The sequence below is a fragment of the Sinocyclocheilus grahami genome, unplaced genomic scaffold, assembly GCF_001515645.1.
Source record: "Sinocyclocheilus grahami isolate Dianchi unplaced genomic scaffold, SAMN03320097.WGS_v1.1 scaffold1683.1, whole genome shotgun sequence".
Classification (NCBI taxonomy): Eukaryota; Metazoa; Chordata; class Actinopteri; order Cypriniformes; family Cyprinidae; genus Sinocyclocheilus; species Sinocyclocheilus grahami.
This window is the reverse complement of record NW_015506862.1, coordinates 220,053-241,770: the sequence shown is the minus strand read 5'-3', so window position 1 is coordinate 241,770 and position 21,718 is coordinate 220,053. Positions and strand designations below refer to the sequence as shown.

Sequence of the window (21,718 nt, the reverse complement as noted above, 5' to 3'; positions counted from 1 at the left end):
CTGTACAACAAAATATTTCTGGCTTTGCAAAAATTAACAATTTCCTGAGCTACTTCTTGTCTTTTATTTACAAGTTTCAACTAAAACAATACACAGAAATGACTTTGCTTCATTTACAAATAACTTAAATTACAAAAGTAATAAACAACTTCATTCATTTCATTTTTAAGTTTCCCAGAAGCACCATTTTCTCAAAAACTGTCCTAAAAGAAGAGGAAAAAGGAAACAAAATTATTAAGACAGGGCTGCAATCGTAAGGTTAGAAAATATGACAGCAGGACGTGCATACAAAATAAAAAAATGAAATAAAATAAAATAAAAATACAAGGTAAAGACTTGTCTACTTATTAAGTAGCCTTATTGGCATACTTGTCTTGTTGTTGTGGGCTTTATATATGGGTGAGGGCTAGTTGTTGTGAACACAAGAGGTCCAGTGGAAATATTACAGATGGGTAATGCCTTACCTCCGAGCCACAATGGCAGAGTTGTTGTCCCAAGTACAGGAATGATCAAATTCAGCCCTCTAATTGAATAAATACAAGTTATTTTGCCTCAGACCACCTAACAAATGAATCTGTTCACATTTTTAAGACCCCTGACTTTTAACATTTGTTTTGCTAGCTATTTGAGCAAATTAAAACAGAATACTTACATTTATAAGTGTATTCGTTGGCAGCCACAGAACCATCACCCACTATTTTGTTTGAATAAAAGTCCCGTCGCCCCCGGCGCGCTATGAATTCTGGGATAGGGTAGGCTGTGAAGGATCCATCTGATGTATCCTTCTTTTGCCGGAGAAACGGAGGACGCATTTGAAGTCGCGTTCGAATTGTGACACAATGGGCCTTCAAATGACTTACTAAATAAAAACGTTTAAAACTAGTGCTCTCTCATATCAGTAAGACGTAAAAATGTTGTAATTTGAACAGGCTTCATTTCAGACAATAACAGGTAACTGACGTCTTAACGTAAGTTTGTTCAAGGTTTTATTTATTTAACTTGTTTATTTATTTATCTACAGTATCTATCTCACATTTGAATATGTTACTTTTGGTCGCAACTTTGATATGCTCTATGCTATGACTTTGTCTTATAGAAGTTTTTTTCTTTCTTCTTTTTACAGTGTACGTTAATAATAAATTATCTTTTGTCCTCTGTAAGATGAACGGACTTGCACCATCTGGAAGAATGAGATTCATTGCAGTTGCTGTCATACTTTGTGCTGGATTTTTCTGGCCAACAGCCTTTGCCCATCCTCGGAATGTCACGCAAATACATTTAGATAAATATATTTGTGCATAGGCTATTGATAAAAATTTAAGTTTGGGTGCAGTCGGACAATCAATATTGTACAAATCCTGTTTGTATTTTCCCTTCTTTATTGATCAAGATACACTTTAGGTTTATTTCCTTGTACAGCCTATAAACTGGCTGAGCCTTAAAAATTATTGTGAAATTCTTGGAAAGGCTGTTCAACATCCAGAACGATTTGTTTTGTTAATAAAACTAAATCACTTAAATTATTGTGTGCAGGATGAAAATTGGCAGTTGAAATCAAACCACACCTAATTTTTTTTTCCCATTACAGATATGGCCATGAAAAAATTTGAAGTTTGCTTAATACAAACATCTTCAGACCACATTATAAGTATAAATACATGTTTATAATTTATTCATGCAGACATCTACTCTCAGTGTTGGGGAAAGTTACTTTTAAAAGTAATGCATTACAATATTGGGTTACTCCATAAAAAAGTAACTAATTACGTTACTTAGTTACTTTTTATGGAAAGTCGTGCGTTACGTTACTTTTGTGTTACATTTTAAATCTGGACAGAGCTTGCTTGTTTGTTTTTAAAATAAAAAAGTTCTATTTTTGGCGAATATAAAAGCCTTTTCACACCAAAAGTGAAATGAATAAGCCTCAGGCTGAAGGGAAAGTAAATTTAAGTCCGTACAGTAGAATGCAGAAGAAGACATTTCAACACACTTCAGCAATAAAAAAAAAGACGCACAGATGTTTGTCTAGAGTAATTTGTGCTTATTAGTACGGTTGAACTGGATCATCGAAGATCAGAAGCAAAGACATTGGTTAATAGAATGGGATTAAATACATAAAGGATATTTGTGCTGTTTAACATTTAATTCTTGCAGGTTTGCGTCATATTCTGAGTTGCATTATTTTTATTCATTTTGAGGAATTCTGAATCTGTTTTTTTTTTGTGAGTGAGATGAATTAATGCATATTCATATTTATTTTAGAACTACAGTAACATCTTCTGATTTCTCTCAACATGGGGACAGGAGAGCTGTCAGTCAATAAATTGAAAAAAAGTAACTTGCGTTACTTATTTGAAAAAGTAACTCAGATATTCTCTTGTAAATTAAAAAGTAATGCGTTACTTTACTAGTTACTTGAAAAAAGTAATCTGATTACGTAACTCGCGTTACTTGTAATGAGTTACCCCCAACACTGGTTACAGAGTAAACATTATATACAATACAAGACGTTTGAAAGGGTAAACAATTTATACATATGCAGACTTTTTTAATGACTTTTTACAGCAATGATAACAGAACACACTAACCGTTCTTGGTACAATTCCTGATTAATTCAGGTATTTTTGTTCAACTAGAAAAAAAACGGCTCATGAGTTAGGAATCTTGTCTACACTAGTCATGCTGACACAAATGTCATGAAAATCATTGTTCTTTCCCAGTACTTTTTTGAGGAAATGTTCTAAAAACATGTTTGCGGATTGCATGTGAAATATTTGCACAACATTATTTATTTTATTTTATTTAGACATTTATTAGACGCTTTTATCCAAAGCGACTTACAAATGAGGACAACAGAAGCAAATCAATTGCAGTATTAAAACAATTAAAACAGATCCTAAACTAAAAGCGAAAACTTTATAAATACTACCTATACAGATTTTAAAAATAAAGAGATTAAATAAAAGTGACAAATGCATACAACAAAATTTCAAAACATTTAAATGAAAAACAAAAAAATAAAGTTAAGAACAATTCAAAATATTAAAGAACAAAAGGTATGAGTATAATAATGATTCTAACATAACACTAAGCCAAACACTAAAAAAACAACTACATATATGTGTATGTACAACCACACACACATACATATATACATACACATTTATAAATTCAATATATATATTATTTCATTTCCATTTAGTTTGTTGAAGTATTAAAATAACTAAAATTATATCAAACAAAAAACTTAATAAAAGACCTATACAGACATAATAAATTCAGACATAATGTAACTAAAATTAAAATAAATAACAAATACAAATAATACAAATCAAATGACAGTAGTTTATCAGTAATCCTAAAAAATAACACTGCCAAACACACATGCTAAAAAAACAACAACTTACTGACACATAGTAAGAAATGGTTATAAAAACTGAAACAGAAGCGAAACAAGTAGTAGGAAAGAGGAGAAATAAAAAGCGATACTTATACTTTGCCGGTGTCCCTGCCCGGTGGATTCGCACGGTAGAGTCGATGGTCTTTACACTCTTCGGTCTTCACACGAGGAGGCCTTCACGCGATGGCTGCCGCGACCGCTGTCACAGTAAACTAAGCTTTTTATACTCGTCTAACAAAATACTACATTAATTCAGCTGGACACACTTTACTTATTTTCTCCGCAACAAATGGCCAAGCAAGCGCAGACACTGACAAGATACGCGATACAGAACGAGACCAAATGCAATATCAGCACGTCTCCACACAGTAAACAAAACAAGTGTTTCCTAACAACGACAACTGCACTAAACACTAATGAGACAATTAAATACATTTACGAGCTGCTTTTAACTTCCGCTCATAAAGACTGCTTCTCTCAAAGACTATTTCTTTACACTCTTTTCTGCTGGCACTTGAACACACTTTCCTTATTTTCTCCACAACACATGGCCAAGCAAGCGCAGACACTGACAAGATACGCGATACAGAACGAGACCAAATGCAATATCAGCACGTCTCCACACAGTAAACAAAACAAGTGTTTCCTAACAACGACAACTGCACTAAACACTAATGAGACAATTAAATACATTTACGAGCTGCTTTTAACTTCCGCTCATAAAGACTGCTTCTCTCAAAGACTATTTCTTTACACTCTTTTCTGCTGGCACTTGAACACCCTTTCCTTATTTTCTCCACAACACATGGCCAAGCAAGCGCAGACACTGACAAGATACGCGATACAGAACGAGACCAAATGCAATATCAGCACCTCTCCACACAGAACGACATTATGACTGTAATAATAATTATTATTTTATTTTAAACATTATGGTAGTACTTGTTGTACTGTTTTAAATAATTTGATTTGATTTATGACATTTAAATAATACAACCACTAATAAACATTGTCACAGTATTCATTACTGTAAACCAATAAAAAGTACGATAATGAAAATCTAAATCTATTGATAAATACTATTCAGAATAATAGAAATCACAAAATGAGAATTTGGTGCATTGCAGCTAAAATAATTTGGTTAATGATCTTCAACTATTTGCATGCCCAATTTTAATACACATTTGCTACTGTGGCCACATTTTCTGCATAGGCACATACAAATGAAGCCGTTTTTAGATTCCATGTTTTGTGCAAAATGTTTGTCAGATTGCAATTGTCACCCTGAAGTCACAAATAGTGAATCGACTGCTTCTTTTAGGGGAGAATGGACAAAACTCATCCTGACCCAGCATTGGCCACAGACATTTTGCAGTGTATTGTATTGCATTTACTTTCCATTGTTTTATTGCCATTACCGCAGGTGCACCACATATTGCTCCTCTACTGGGTATCAGGAGATAAATTATGTTGTTTTTCATTTATAGGTGGAAAAATGTACAACAAACTTAAGCTTTTGGACTCTGCATGGATTATGGTAGGTTATGAACAGTGACTTTATAGTAAAATTGTTTTATTGCAATGCATACTGAATTAAAAAGAAGGGGGAAAAAACTGATTAAAGAGTATAGATTTGTAATATCAGCCATCATATTGGCTAAATATCTGGGCCGGTATTCACAAAACATCTTAAGGCTAAAAGTAGCTCATAACTTGCCGATTTAGGAGAAAATCTTAAAAAATTATGTGTGTGTCAGTCCTAAATTTAGGACTCCAAAATATTTATTCTAAGAGTATTTCACAAAGCGTTTTAGCACTAAAATAGCTCCTAAATCTGTGAAACGTTAGGATTAGTGAAGAGGACTCCTAAGTCACTAAGACCAAATCTGAACTATCCTAAAATGGTTACATTCTGAACTATACCCATTTGAAGTCGACGAAGTCAGCAAAGTCAGTTCTGAGAAAACTCAAGTTGAAGTTTTCTGAAGGTTCCAAAGCAAAATCACCTAGCAACATTGCATTGTTTCCTCCACTTCGTTTCTTAATATTAATTACTATATTAAAAATCACAATATAAATATTTTTATTTTATCTTTGTTCTTAAAAATAAAAACAGATGCAAAACAACAACAGTAGAACAAATATAAGAAAGAAACAAATTGGCCTAGTGCATCTAAACAAAAGCATTCAATTAAAGAAAAATAATCAAATGTAAAAATCACTTCAGTGTGTTCACTACAAATAAATTGATTATTAAAACTACAGAAGCAATTCAATCAAGAGCAGCAATCTTTTATCTTGTGATTAACATTAATAAGACAGACAGCCTACATAGTAAGTCATACTGTACTGCACGGATCTAATTTAATGCTACACATCAGGGCCCGTATTCACAAAACATCTTAAGGCTAAAAGTAGCTCATAACTTGCCGATTTAGGAGAAAATCTTAAAAAATTATGTGTGTGTCAGTCCTAAATTTAGGACTCCAAAATATTTATTCTAAGAGTATTTCACAAAGCGTTTTAGCACTAAAATAGCTCCTAAATCTGTGAAACGTTAGGATTAGTGAAGAGGACTCCTAAGTCACTAAGACCAAATCTGAACTATCCTAAAATGGCTGTTGCCAGCAATCTACCTCAGAATATAAACATTTTAGAAACATTTGACGATAATGAACTTTTAAAAAGGAATCGGCTTTGTTAGGAGGTTATCCCAACGCCAAATTTTTGATTAGCCTATATCCTTAATATTCTCGCGTCCAGTTTGGTTTTCTTTTATGTTTGCATGTCTTACTATCAGCCATGATTATTCTACTCTGCTAATTAAAAGGCTGTTTATATGCATATTACCTAAATTTTATTAGTCGCAGAAAAAAAAATCCACATGAAGTGGCGAAATCATGCATGCAGTCCGTGACGGACCAATCGTTAACGGCTGGTCTTTGTGGTAATGCAGTACATCAGGCAGGGCATCCATATGCTCTCCTAACATTCATCGACCTCAAATATGGCTTATCATCTGAAATATGTATGTAGTAGCAACTTTACATGGCAGCTCAATCTAATGTTAGCCTAGAAAAAAGTGCGCAGTTCACGTGTTTGTGCGGAGTGTGAAGCTGAACAGGGCTACTGCATGACAGATGGAGGCGCCGGTGCGATCATTGGCTCTTAAAATACTTCGTCGTTTTTGGTCATACAGATAAGAGTAATGCATCTTTTGTATCTGTAAAGACTCTATGTTTATTTGTGTGCATTCAGAATAACAACGAAACGTTGTGCTTTTGTTAAATAATGAAAGCAAACAGAATGCGCTTTCTGCCGTCTCGATCTCTGTGAACTTGAGCGCATCACTTCGAAACTCCGTGTATGCTTGCCTTATTACAGACATCAAAAATATATCTATAGAGAGTGTAACTTTTAAATGAACCAATTCAAATAGAAAACAAATATTCTCAGATTATGTAATCCGTATGAAACCTGCAGGCACGTACTGCGGAGATGACGAGTCCGTGTCGCCGACTTCATCTCTTAAACTGAAAACAGAAAGCACAAGTGTAACAATAAATTATTAAAAGGTTACTGCAGTGTAGCCTACTTGCTGTTTTCCCCGAACACATTCATAATTACTATATTTGCCGGTGCGCTGTGGCAAGCCATTTTTGCGTGCGCTTGAGCGTTTATTAAGCTATGTAGGCAATTAAAGGCTCATTATTATGATTTATATGGTTTATTAATAAAAGTGCGACTAATAGTCGACTAATGCTTAAAATGAATGACTATTAGTCGACCAGAAAAATCTTTAGTCGAGGGGCAGCCCTAATGCATATTGACTAATTGTTTACGAGAAGCATAAGAGGCTGACAATTAGATGAATATATAGCCTACTTGTTTAATTAGTGACACTTAGTCTGCATTTTAAAATCTTTATTTGAATGTGACAATTAACATTTTTATTTTAAAACTTTTATTTGAATATGGCAACATCATATTGCACTCTACAATATTTCTATGAATAAATCTCTGACAGAGACTATCAGCCAATCACTGTGTGCATAGTTAGTAAGTATGCTGACTAGGGCTGCGCGATTAATCGAATGCAATTGTCATGCACATTTTGTTAAAAAAGCCGGTTCTGTATTCAGCAGGAAATCATCATCACGTGCTTTCAGATGGAGCAGAATTTATTACACACAGCAGTAGTTCACTGACAAGTTACGCAAAAAAAAAAAAAAAAGATTCTGAAATCGAAGAAATCGTTCGCGATAATGACAGCTGTTTGCATAGCTTCTCAGTGAACTACGGCTCTGTGTAGTAAATGCTGCTCCATCTGAAAGCATGTGAAAATACCACATTTAATAACATATTTTTACTCCAAACTCACTTCATAATGTCAGTCGAGTGTTTGAAATAAATCCTTCTGTGAGATGATGTGGCTTCTTACACAGAATAAGGCACGCAACATATTTCATAGTATTTAAGCAGTGATAAAGGCATTGCATTATAAATATACTTTATTTTAATGAAAATTATAATAATAAGAACTCAGATAACCCGTATATTGCCGTAGTCGTGTGTTTATTAGTCACGTTGAATCAATGAAAGCAGTTGAATCTTCTGTTTATTCAGCTGCAGCGATAGGCATTTTCTGGGTTTCTTCTGCGAGGCGTATTTGGAGTTTCAGCGCGAGAGCGCCCTCTGGCCTTTGGATGGAGATTTACTGTTGATCACAGAACTGTGCTTCACTGAAAGATACGCATGACAATCACAGCTTCTGTCGAATCGCGATCTCGAATCCATTTCGATTTATCATGCAGCCCTACTGCTGACAGTATCCATAGCAACAGGGTCAACCCCGCCCTTACTCTTAGCTTAAGACTTCTGTCTATTCCTTAGTACAAGTTTGTCTCAGCAGCTTTGTGAATAGGTTTTAAGAGAAAACTCTTTGATAAAAACTTTTACTGCTATTTAGGAGAACTCTTAGTGGTAAGATAAAATGTTTTGTGAATACGGGCCCTGTAGTAATAATTAAAGCCGACGACTTCAGGGAGACGTTCCGCAATCACTTAACTAATCCACAACCATAAACAAATACATTTCCTATAGCCAAAAAGCTACTATACTATACTAATATAGCTTAAACTTTAAACTTGACATGCAATATTGTTGACTCCTATGATAAATGATGTTTGGATAAAAAGGTCTGCCGAATGAATGCATAATAAATTTTCCCCATATGTTTATATTGGTGCAACCCTGGTTGTCATGTGATCTGAATAACCATCGGATAATGATGAAAAATGCCAGTGATTGTAAGGATGATTATAGTTTGTGTCAGTAGCAATGTTTGTTGTTGTTGCAGGCCCAACACTGGCATGAGGTGCAATACATCCTGGCACTTTAATGCCAGTTTGATTGAAGTAATTTACTTGCCTTGCTCGTCTTGTTGAATGTCATATATTTAGTTCAGTGGACATGTGCTTGACGTGTGCATGTTTTTCAGGACTTAATACCAGAGATGAAAAAATATTGGCCAGATCTGGGAGCACCTTCCTCCCCCCAATTTTGGTATGTTTAAAAACTTGCAAATGTACTTTTTATTTATTTATTAAAGTAAATAATGGACTTTTTATTGTGTGTTTTTTTTGCTAAGGAAATATGAATGGACAAAACATGGAACCTGTGCTGCAAAAGCAGAGTCTCTGAACAGTCAACATAAATACTTCAGCAAAGCTCTTGAGCTGTACCACAAGTTTAACCTTACTAAGTAAGTCCTTGTTTTCAGTAGTTCTTATACAACCTGATTTTGTGGCTTTCAGTACATTATGAATTTGTGAGATGGATACAAAGCAAAAGATGAGAGTATTTATAAATGACAACTCTTTCATCACACACACACACATTATGTAACACTTCAGTTAAAAAGTAACTAATATTATAAAACTGATAATTATGACTCAAAATTCTGATTGAAGCCTCACTCAGAGCTTTTGTAAAATAGCACTTACATGCACAACTGTGACGCACTTCAATTTAAATTCTATATTAAAGGGTTAGTTCAACCAGAAATTAAACTTTTGTCATAATTTATTAATCCTCAAGTTGTTCCAATCCTGCATGAATTTCTTTGTCCTGTTGAACACAAAAGAAGATATTTTGAAGAATGCTGGTAACCATTGACTTCCATAGTATTTTTCCCCCCATACAATAGAAGTCAATGGCTGCCACCAACATTTTTCAAAATATTTTCCTTTCTGTTCAACAGAAGAAAGAAAGTTATAAAGGTTTGGAACAACATGAGGATGAGTAAATTAGGGCTGTTCCCTAATAGTTGACTAATCGTTAGTCGACCAGAAGAGGCTTGGTCGACCAAAATTGTATTAGTTGCTTAGTTGCAGAAAAAAATATATTTTAAAAAGTCCACAGGCGAAGTCACACAGTCCGTGACGGACAGATCGTTAGCGGCTGGTCTTTGTGTTAATACAGTGCATCCAAATGCTCGACTATCATTCATCAACCTCAAATATGGATTATCATCTGAAATATGTAAGTAGTAGCAACTTTACATTGCCGCTCAATCTAATGTTAACCTAGAGAAACATGCGCTGTTGAAGTGTCTGTGTGGAGTGTGGAAGCTGAACAGCAGCGTGCTCACTGCAGGACAGATGGAGGCGCTGGTGCACTTACTTGCTCTTAAAATACTCTGTCATTTTTGGTCATACAGAGCAGAGTAATACATCTTTCAAATCTGTAAAGACTCTACGTTTATTTGTGTGCACTCACAATAACAACAAAACATTACGCTTTTGTAAAATAATGAAAGCAAACAGGATGCGCTTTCTGCTGTCTTGGTCTCTGTGAACTTGAGTGCAAAACGCCATGTATATCTTTGACTTACAGACATTAAAACTATATCTATAGAGAGTGAAATGTCTACTTTCAAATGAATCTGAAAAAAACTAATATTTTCAGATTATGTATCCATATGAAACATGCATACAGGTGCGTCCACTACTGCGGAGATGACGAGTCAGTGTCAGTGTCTCCGACTTCATCTCTTAAGACGAAAACAAAGAAAGCACTAGTTTATCTAGAAATTATTGAAATGTTAATGCAGTCGCCTTACTGTTTTTCCCTGACACATTCATAATCATTACTTCTGCCGGTGCGCTGTGGCAAGCTTTATGCATGTGCTTGAGTGCTTATTAGGCTATAGGCAATTAAAGGCTCATTATAATGATTTAAATGGTTTATTAATAAACGTGCGATTGGTCGACTAATGCTAAAATGAACGACTACTAGTCGACCAGAAAAATCCTTAGTCGAGGCCAGTCCTAGAGTAAATTATGAACTATCCCTTTAATGTAGCAAATAACAATGCTGCTCGGCAAGCATAAACAATTAAAACATTGATTCATATTACATGTCTTAATAACAAGTTTGGGACACGTCCCAAGTAAAGCAGTCCAGCCCATAATGGCTGCGTAGTTATATAAACACTACCGTTTAACATATTTCTGCTATCTCACATAAATGTGTTAACCAATAGCATCATACCACCCAGCACTAGTTGACACTGGTTTCCTCATGAGTCTTTTGTGTTTTCAGTGTTTTAAAGAACAACAGAATCGTGCCCTCTGAGCAGCACTACACAGTAAGTACTTTAATTCCCTTCGCTGCTGTAATTATCATTTAAGAGACACTGAACTATATGTGGTCCTTTGAAGATGAAGTAAATATTTTTCTTTGACCTTTGACCTGAGAGGTAGAGCACGTATAGTCTGTGATCGATTTGTATATATATGTATATTTTTTATATATTTAAATAATTCAGCTGCATGGGTTGCGTTAAAGTTGTTTACTGTAATGGTTCAGCCTGCTGTTTTCTGTTCCTGTCTGTGATTCCACAACTTGTGATTACGTGAATGATATAATTGAAATAACGGCCAGGTAAAAAATTTCCCAAAAGTATCATCCATCAAATAAGAGGCCCCAAAGAATTTTCCTAAACCTCTGTGTGCGTTATTGTTGCCCAGCCGCAACATCAGCATTTCAACACTCATAGCCTGACGTTTTGCAATCTTTAGTTGCGTTTTTTCAACTTCTCTATTTTTGAGCTGAAGTAAACAAGAATCTTGTGATTATGGTCAGCTGTGAGTAAATGTATTTATTTATTTTTTTATAGCTGGATGAGGTGGAGACAGCCATTACTAGCTTCTACAATGTGAAGACAAAGATTCAGTGCGTCCATCCAGGAAAGGTATGAATGAAGAAAGACCAACCTTTGTGGTTAGAAAAAAGGTTGAAAAGGTTGTTTGAAGATAAAAAGACAAGAACACAAAAAGGAAAGTGTATTAAATATTCCATTAACAGCACAACAGTGGCATACTGGTGATTACCACAAAAAAAATCATTTTGACTTGCCCCTTCTTTTCTTTAAATATGTCTATGTTACAGAGAGGCATTTACAATGGAAGTGAATGGGTTTGATCCATAAATGGGCATTTCAGGAGTAGTATCACTATCAGGGCGTTAAAAAGTATTAAAAGTTGACAAATCAATTTAAGGAAAATTAAAGTCTTAAATGTCATTTTCCAAGGTATTACATTTTGTATCATCTTTTCATTATGTATATTTGTCGAATAGTGGGATTCTGTGTATTTTATTTATGGAATCCCGCAAGATTTGACTTCATCTGTTATGGCGCTCACTGACTGACTGCACTGCTGCGTGATAGCGCAGGGTTTGTTGATCCCGCTCACGCTGAATTTCTGACCATTACCGCATGCTCCCATCCACTCCTGCAATTTTTGTGTCTGCTCCCGCAAACATTCTAATATTGTATATAATTTTCGCGCATCAGGGTGCCGCTATCAATATGTGGGGTATTTAAATCCCTTTTGAATGAGCGCTCGCAGTCGTAGTTCACTTTCGATTTCGCGATCGCGCTCGCACTGTGTAAAGGGAGCACACCTTACGATAAAAGATATTTGTCAATGAGCTCGGGATCTGTTGAGGAGCAAATCCTCCAACATCTTGTCAGTTATCTCTGCTTACTTTTGACCCATGATTAGTCAAATCTGACTTCTGCAGCTCGTGTTGCATGCAGGGTTGTTGTTGTTTTCTTCCATGAAATTGGGCTGCTTTTAAACTGTTGCCATGGGTTGATTTTCCCCAATGGGTTAAAGGTTTGAAATATGGCATAAATTACATTTGGTTGAAATACTTGTACTGAAACAGTTTGCACTCTACCTGTAATAAAACTGTGCTAAATGTTTTGGGCCACACTAGTAGGCAGTCGCCTTACTGTTTTTCCCTGACACATTCATAATCATTACTTCTGCCGGTGCGCTGTGGCAAGCTTTATGCATGTGCTTGAGTGCTTATTAGGCTATAGGCAATTAAAGGCTCATTATAATGATTTAAATGGTTTATTAATAAACGTGCGATTGGTCGACTAATGCTAAAATGAACGACTACTAGTCGACCAGAAAAATCCTTAGTCGAGGCCAGTCCTAGAGTAAATTATGAACTATCCCTTTAATGTAGCAAATAACAATGCTGCTCGGCAAGCATAAACAATTAAAACATTGATTCATATTACATGTCTTAATAACAAGTTTGGGACACGTCCCAAGTAAAGCAGTCCAGCCCATAATGGCTGCGTAGTTATATAAACACTACCGTTTAACATATTTCTGCTATCTCACATAAATGTGTTAACCAATAGCATCATACCACCCAGCACTAGTTGACACTGGTTTCCTCATGAGTCTTTTGTGTTTTCAGTGTTTTAAAGAACAACAGAATCGTGCCCTCTGAGCAGCACTACACAGTAAGTACTTTAATTCCCTTCGCTGCTGTAATTATCATTTAAGAGACACTGAACTATATGTGGTCCTTTGAAGATGAAGTAAATATTTTTCTTTGACCTTTGACCTGAGAGGTAGAGCACGTATAGTCTGTGATCGATTTGTATATATATGTATATTTTTTATATATTTAAATAATTCAGCTGCATGGGTTGCGTTAAAGTTGTTTACTGTAATGGTTCAGCCTGCTGTTTTCTGTTCCTGTCTGTGATTCCACAACTTGTGATTACGTGAATGATATAATTGAAATAACGGCCAGGTAAAAAATTTCCCAAAAGTATCATCCATCAAATAAGAGGCCCCAAAGAATTTTCCTAAACCTCTGTGTGCGTTATTGTTGCCCAGCCGCAACATCAGCATTTCAACACTCATAGCCTGACGTTTTGCAATCTTTAGTTGCGTTTTTTCAACTTCTCTATTTTTGAGCTGAAGTAAACAAGAATCTTGTGATTATGGTCAGCTGTGAGTAAATGTATTTATTTATTTTTTTATAGCTGGATGAGGTGGAGACAGCCATTACTAGCTTCTACAATGTGAAGACAAAGATTCAGTGCGTCCATCCAGGAAAGGTATGAATGAAGAAAGACCAACCTTTGTGGTTAGAAAAAAGGTTGAAAAGGTTGTTTGAAGATAAAAAGACAAGAACACAAAAAGGAAAGTGTATTAAATATTCCATTAACAGCACAACAGTGGCATACTGGTGATTACCACAAAAAAAATCATTTTGACTTGCCCCTTCTTTTCTTTAAATATGTCTATGTTACAGAGAGGCATTTACAATGGAAGTGAATGGGTTTGATCCATAAATGGGCATTTCAGGAGTAGTATCACTATCAGGGCGTTAAAAAGTATTAAAAGTTGACAAATCAATTTAAGGAAAATTAAAGTCTTAAATGTCATTTTCCAAGGTATTACACATCTTTTCATCTTTTCATTATGTATATTTGTCGAATAGTGGGATTCTGTGTATTTTATTTATGGAATCCCGCAAGATTTGTGTTATGGCGTTATGGCGCTCACTGACTGACTGCACTGCTGCGTGATAGCGCAGGGTTTGTTGATCCCGCTCACGCTGAATTTCTGACCATTACCGCATGCTCCCATCCACTCCTGCAATTTTTGTGTCTGCTCCCGCAAACATTCTAATATTGTATATAATTTTCGCGCATCAGGGTGCCGCTATCAATATGTGGGGTATTTAAATCCCTTTTGAATGAGCGCTCGCAGTCGTAGTTCACTTTCGATTTCGCGATCGCGCTCGCACTGTGTAAAGGGAGCACACCTTACGATAAAAGATATTTGTCAATGAGCTCGGGATCTGTTGAGGAGCAAATCCTCCAACATCTTGTCAGTTATCTCTGCTTACTTTTGACCCATGATTAGTCAAATCTGACTTCTGCAGCTCGTGTTGCATGCAGGGTTGTTGTTGTTTTCTTCCATGAAATTGGGCTGCTTTTAAACTGTTGCCATGGGTTGATTTTCCCCAATGGGTTAAAGGTTTGAAATATGGCATAAATTACATTTGGTTGAAATACTTGTACTGAAACAGTTTGCACTCTACCTGTAATAAAACTGTGCTAAATGTTTTGGGCCACACTAGTAGGAAGCATTTTGAGCTGTGTTTATGATAAATGTGCATAACAGTGAGTGTAAAATATGTATTTTAGGAATGGAAATTAAATTTTTATATTTGGGACATGGTAATTGCGCTAGTTTGGGCTGTTTTTTGTTTTTTTTACTGGCATGGGCTTGGGATGCACAATTAAAATGATGTAATAGTTGTGATCATTATTTTACCTTCCATGATCATTCAGACACGATCAGGTGCAATACTGACATTCTGTCAATTCTGCATCAAATCAAGCACTCCGTAATCCCAGTTAAACCTGTCTGATCAGTCAGATGTTTGTCATGAGAAGTGTTCCACAAAACAGCTATGGTTTGAGTTGATGTGACAAATACAACTTTTGAATATACTGTGTGAACTCATTGCCCCGTTAGCTCGGAGAGCTTTATTTTCCCTCCTCAATAAGTTTTGTCAGTTGTTTTGTTTATTGATCTAATTCTTGTTTCTTGGGTTGCATTGGTTAGTCTCTCAATTAATTCTCTTGTGCTTCGTTCGCCACTTCTGAATTATGTTGTATTGATAAGGAGTTATCACAAAGTAAGTCTGTTTAGTTGTGCTATCTTACAATCAAGTTATAGTAAATGTAAGTAAACGGGTTGCCGATGTAACCGGTTAAAACTTGGTGTGGCAATGAGGTCTTAAAATGTATGGTTAAATTTAACTCCATGATTCCTATATATACCTATGATTTTAGTAAGGAAACATCACACAACCTTTTCTACATAAAATGTAACTATCAACTTTTTCAACTTTGTTGCCATGAAAACATAAAACTTAACGGCTCACTTAATATATACTGCAAGTTTTAATGACAAGTTATAGTAAATGTAAGTAAACGGGTTGCCGATGTAACCGGTTAAAACTTGGTGTGGCAATGAGGTCTTAAAATGTATGGAAAGAGTCTTAAAAAATCATGGAGTTAAATTTAACTCCATGATTCCTATATATACCTATGATTTTAGTAAGGAAACATCACACAACCTTTTCTACATAAAATGTATCTATCAACTTTTTCAACTTTGTTGCCATGAAAACATAAAACTTAACGGCTCACTTAATATATACTGCAAGTTTTACTATATGTAAGCTTCACATTTCTGCTTTTAAGTCTTTAAAACATTTTCCCAATATAAGTAAGTACCTTTACTTCTCCTTTACTTCTGAAAATAAGAGTCAAGTCAAATTTATTTTTGTGGTAATCAACATAATTTACATTTATGCGCTTAACTGACTCTTTTATCCAGAGCGACTTATAATAGAGGAACATATTCCTTTATGAAAGTCTATTTTGATTTCCTCATGACTTGATATCGAGTGAGACTGCTCTGCTCAGGGCAGCAGTTAGATGCACAGTTTGCCATCAGTTTTGCTAAGGTGAAATCTCATTTCTTACTGTATTTCTCAGGGAGGCCAGGTTCAGATTTTGGGCCAAATAGAGATCTGCGTTGACAGGGATTTCCAGCTGATCGACTGCGAAAAGTCAACCGAAGAAATCTGGAGCAATGACATCCCCGCAGTGGCTGTCAGTGGCCAGTGAGAGCTCAGCATGTGTGATCACTCCATGCCGGTCTATTACCCCCAGTGCCCAGCAGATCATAGAGGTGGGCAACCCCAGACCTCGTGTGCGAGTGTGGAATCACTGAGCATAACAAGACGAGAATTCATTCTGTCGAGTTTTTGAAACGCTGAAAATCTTTCCTGTTTACACTATCTTTTCAAATAATCGCACATTAAATTCCTTTGTTGTTTTAAATGATGATGCTGGAACAATCTAGTGAAGATTTAAGGGCGTCACAGACTGCTGTATTCTATGGTTACTGGGTTCATTTTTTATTAATCTTGTAGGTTTTACAGTCTTATCTTACTGAGCCATACTGCTGTATTTGTTTCCTTTATTTTTCGTCCTTGGGTGAATTTCACAAAAACATGTCCAGATCAAATTTACCACAAAGTTTCAAGGAAAGAAAAAAAATCTTAATGAAACATGTTATACATTAGGAAAGGTTTTTAGCATTATAACACAATTTTCATGACAGTTAAACACACATCCCACCTGACCACTGTGCATCTAGACATTTAACGTTTCTCCAATTCACATTATTCTAAATGATTATCATTTAGTAGTACAGTAATTGTATTACAGTAAAACCATACAAGTATGATGTATAAATGTTCGACAAAATAGATAATATACCACTGTTGTGAGAGAAAGGATTTTTTAACAATGTGCTCCATTTCCATTAAAAAATCACAATGCAGTAATTTCAGTGACCCTTGAAGCAAACCAAATCTTTTTTATTTGATTAAGTCTTTGTTTCTTTCTTTCAGTCTAGCTTAGCTGTAATATTCTGCCTCTAATATATTTCATCTGATAAATTTGTTATTATGATTTGGATTGAAAGAGGCCATTCATGCCTTAATTTGCATTGTTAATGTGTAAAATATGTGGTAGGTGTGGAGCTTTGGGCCTAATGGCAGCAGTTGCACATAATGCACATTTAAGCTTCTGCCGCTGGAGGGCAGCACATGCATTCTGCCCAAAAAAAAAAATCACAACATGGTGTTGTTTACAGATACGTTGTTCACATGTACGTTTTATGAAAGGATGATGGTAGTGGACTATAGGGAGAAAAGTTACAATTTGCACAAAATTAACAGTGTCTTTCTGTCTTTTAACAGTTTTTTCAAACACAATTATTAGATGACAACCATATCAGACGCAACTCAGCTTGTTAAAAGACAGGCCTAATCTTTGATTTTATACTGGGGAAGCATTTATACTGCTGGCTAAAGACTTTTTATACAGTAGGTACAAAGGTTTGTTACTTTTACAGTATATGATAAATGCCTTACTTAAACACCAGTAACTAAAACTTTTTTGTAATGCAATGCCAATTGAATAAATACAGAAAATCCCATATTCCTGTGTGTTTGAAAACTCTGTACGTGTCCCCGCTGAACTGTCTTTGTGTGGCGGTACTTACAGGCCAATTCATGCGGCCTTCAGTTTGTGTCTCTGCAGTGTCCTTGTCTTGATAGAAACAACAACCGCATGTTCAAACGATTTATGGAGGGGTTTTTTTATAAGGCCATTTAGGTGTTTCTGACTGCCAGTGCCCTGCATCAGGGAATGTGATGAGAAGGACTTCTTCATTAACATGTACACATCTCTTCCTCCTCATAATCATACCTGTTTTTGTAATGCAAGGTTGTTAAGATGTTCACTGATGATTTTCTCACAGTTGGTATTTGCTGATGGTTCCACACTACACTAACTCTATTTTTCCCACAACAAGGAGCAAAAGTGAAAGATGCGTATGTGGAATGTGAAATTAGGAGGCTTAAAGTATATAAGATGTTGACATAAAACCTTCCAAACAGTTTGACACCAAAGCAGAAAAAAACCTGAGAATATATGCAGCTATTTGCACCGTCTCCTGATCTAATTGTGCAAAGAAATGAACCGAACCTTTTCTTTGTTCATCACAATATTTTGTCTGTTACATACAGATGATGACTGTTCAAAAATCTAATAAGCTGTCAATGTAGGAAGCATTTTAAGGCAACACTTATACAGTGAAGACATCCAAAAGGTGGAAATCTTGATTCTATACTTTTTTGGGCCAAGTTCTCAGTCAGTATCGTATGTATTCTTTGCGTAGAAGACGATTCTATGATTGAGATGTAAGTTAATTGAGATCCATCCTACCTGGGGATTACATAGGATAAAGAAGTTCTATGTTTATTTCTAAAATGGTATTTTCATTCGGTAACACTTTATTTGAAGGGGTGTGCATAAGACTGACATGACACCTTCATAATCATGACATGACGCATGTCATGAATATGAAGGAGGTTTTATGCATGTTTATGACAACTGTCATTAAGTGTCATTAGCTCAGTTATGTCATTTTTTATGCAAATATGACATTATTTGACCTAACCCTACCCTAACCCTTACCCCTAACCATAGCTCATAACAAAGACATCTCAAACAATGTCATATTTGCATTAAAAATTACATAACTGAGTGAATGACACTTAATGACAGTTGTCATAAACATGCATAAAAACCTTCATATTCATGACATGTGTCATGCCATGATTATGTAGGTGTCATGTTATGATTATGAAGGTGTCATGTCAGTCTTATGCACACCCCTTCAAGTAAAGTGTAACCTTTCATTCTAACACCAATCTGTACTGAAATCAGTTGAGAGTGGAGTATATATTAGTATGTAGCAATAGCCAAAAATACATTGTATGGGTTAAAATTATCGATTTATCTTTTATGCCAAAAATCATTAGGATATTAAGTAAAGATCATGTTCCATGAATATATTTAGTAAATTTGCTACCGTATATATATCAAAACTTAATTTTTTATGAGTAATATGCATTGCTAAGCACTTCATTTGGACAACTTTAAAGGCGATTTTCTCAATATTTTGATTTTTTTTGCACCCTCAGATTCCAGATATTCAAATAGTTGTATCTCGTCCAAATATTGTCCCATCCTAACAAACCATACATCAATGGAAAGCTTATTTATTCAGCTTTCAGATGATGTATACATCTCAATTTCGAAAAATTGACCCTTATGACTGGTTTTGTGATTCAGGATCACATATAAATAAATAACATGTTCATGATTTAACTAAATCAATGGAATGAATTAGGTTGTGGGAACAAATTCGTGGGAACTTAATTTGAACTCCTTTGAAACCACTTAGCACACACACACACAATATCTCTTCTTGGTGAGTATAGATTAAAGCGCAACCATGTGATCCTTGACTTCACATTGGCTTCAGATTTGCTCTTCTTGTGTTGAATAAAGACAGACAGACGTCAACTGGCTTTTAAGTCAAATGACTTGAGGGGTTCCAGGCTCAAACTTAATGGCTACAGATCACTGCCTGGAAACCTCTCTGTCTTTCATTCATATGTGAAAAGAGCTCCGCATGTTTCTTGAGAGTGGTTTGCTGGTGGACAGTCAGGGCTGAGTCACCGCTGTCCTTCAAGCTGAAAGAGTGATGATGAGTGAGAGCTGTGTGTGTGTAGATCTGAAGCTGTGTCTCTGTCGCTTGACAGTACTTTTGCTTTACTATCTGAAGATCAGGGACCATTTGAAGTTATACAGAACCCCTCAGTGGACGGAGGTCTGTTCCAAACCCTAGTGTGCTGTCTAATGCCTGCATAGGATGCTGTCTTATAAGGTAGCAACGCAATGTGCCATACAAATATACTGTATTCAGTAAAGTATTAGCATGTTAAGCTAACAATGTAATAGAAATACAAATAGAATACAGATATTGTAAACATTTGAACTTTTGAATTAAAAAAATTAACTGGAGTAAAAAGTGTCATAATTATGCTGCGTTCAAGTCTTCCTGGGACGTTCGTAGTTGTACAAGTTCGTACTTACGAGTTGACATGTCGTAATTACGACGTCAGGTGCGTTCAAGTCAACCTTCTTTTAATAAATTACAAGAAAATACAACAGGGTCTGCATTTTTTTTACTTGGATTTCAGCTGCGTAAAAAGAACATGACCAATTTAAGTTTATAGGACAACTAAACTATCAATTTAAACAAAAATGTACCGTCAACTACAGACATTGCATCCATCGATTCCGCCATTTTTCTCATTGACACGCCCCCAACTCGGAAACTCGGGGCTTAAAGAAAATTTAGAGTTTCCCACTCGTAATAAGTGTTGGTCAAAGTTACTTTTAAAAATAATGCATAACAATACTGTGTTGCTCCATAAAAAAGTAACTACTTTTGTTACTTAGTTACTTTTTTTGGAAAGTAATGCATTACATTACTTTCGCGGTACTTTTTGTCACCTAGGCTGGGCTTACTTATTTTTTGTTGTCATTTTTTAAACAAAAAACTCTATTTCATTGTTAATTTAAAGGTAATGCGTTACTTTAGTAGTTAATTAAAAAAAGTAATCCGATTACAAAACCTGATTGCCTCCGACACTGCCAATATGCAATGTTTAATTGTTATTTAATACATTTTAATTATTTAATGATGTTTTATTAAGTAACAGAGATGTTACTAATTAAAATATGACGTTTGGTTTACAGAATAAGATTTCTCTGAACGATTGGAGCAGATATACAATTGAAATAAGTTGTGTACGAAATGAAGGTGTGCAAAACAGAAACCTGCACGGGAACAAATTCGTGGGAACTTAATTTGAACTCCTTTGAAACCACTTAGCACACACACACACAATATCTCTTCTTGGTGAGTATAGATTAAAGCGCAACCATGTGATCCTTGACTTCACATTGGCTTCAGATTTGCTCTTCTTGTGTTGAATAAAGACAGACAGACGTCAACTGGCTTTTAAGTCAAATGACTTGAGGGGTTCCAGGCTCAAACTTAATGGCTACAGATCACTGCCTGGAAACCTCTCTGTCTTTCATTCATATGTGAAAAGAGCTCCGCATGTTTCTTGAGAGTGGTTTGCTGGTGGACAGTCAGGGCTGAGTCACTGCTGTCCTCCAAGCTGAAAGAGTGATGATGAGTGAGAGCTGTGTGTGTGTAGATCTGAAGCTGTGTCTCTGTCGCTTGACAGTACTTTTGCTTTACTATCTGAAGATCAGGGACCATTTGAAGTTATACAGAACCCCTCAGTGGACGGAGGTCTGTTCCAAACCCTAGTGTGCTGTCTAATGCCTGCATAGGATGCTGTCTTATAAGGTAGCAACGCAATGTGCCATACAAATATACTGTATTCAGTAAAGTATTAGCATGTTAAGCTAACAATGTAATAGAAATACAAATAGAATACAGATATTGTAAA

The 21,718-nt window shown here is 35.6% G+C and overlaps 1 protein-coding gene across 1 annotated transcript; it reads left to right on the top strand.

Annotated features, from left to right (window-relative positions):
• The first annotated feature begins 864 nt into the window (after nucleotides 1-864).
• On the top strand, nucleotides 865-16,833 carry LOC107572022 (ribonuclease T2-like). The gene is made up of 13 exons (XM_016258423.1): nucleotides 865-968; nucleotides 1,124-1,263; nucleotides 4,722-4,776; nucleotides 4,888-4,937; nucleotides 8,760-8,817; nucleotides 8,901-8,965; nucleotides 9,051-9,164; nucleotides 11,006-11,051; nucleotides 11,583-11,657; nucleotides 12,638-12,651; nucleotides 13,187-13,232; nucleotides 13,764-13,838; nucleotides 16,302-16,833. Coding segments are annotated over exons 2-13 (732 nt in total). The 5' UTR covers nucleotides 865-968; nucleotides 1,124-1,261; the 3' UTR covers nucleotides 16,434-16,833.
• Nucleotides 16,834-21,718: the final 4,885 nt, after the last annotated feature.

Bases quoted from the DNA above. Each gene is read 5' to 3' on its own strand.
- LOC107572022 (XM_016258423.1), top strand. The intron at 4,938-8,759 runs GTAGGTTATGAA...TTGTTGTTGCAG, and splicing joins TGGACTCTGCATGGATTATG to GCCCAACACTGGCATGAGGT. The intron at 13,233-13,763 runs GTAAGTACTTTA...ATTTTTTTATAG, and splicing joins CCTCTGAGCAGCACTACACA to CTGGATGAGGTGGAGACAGC.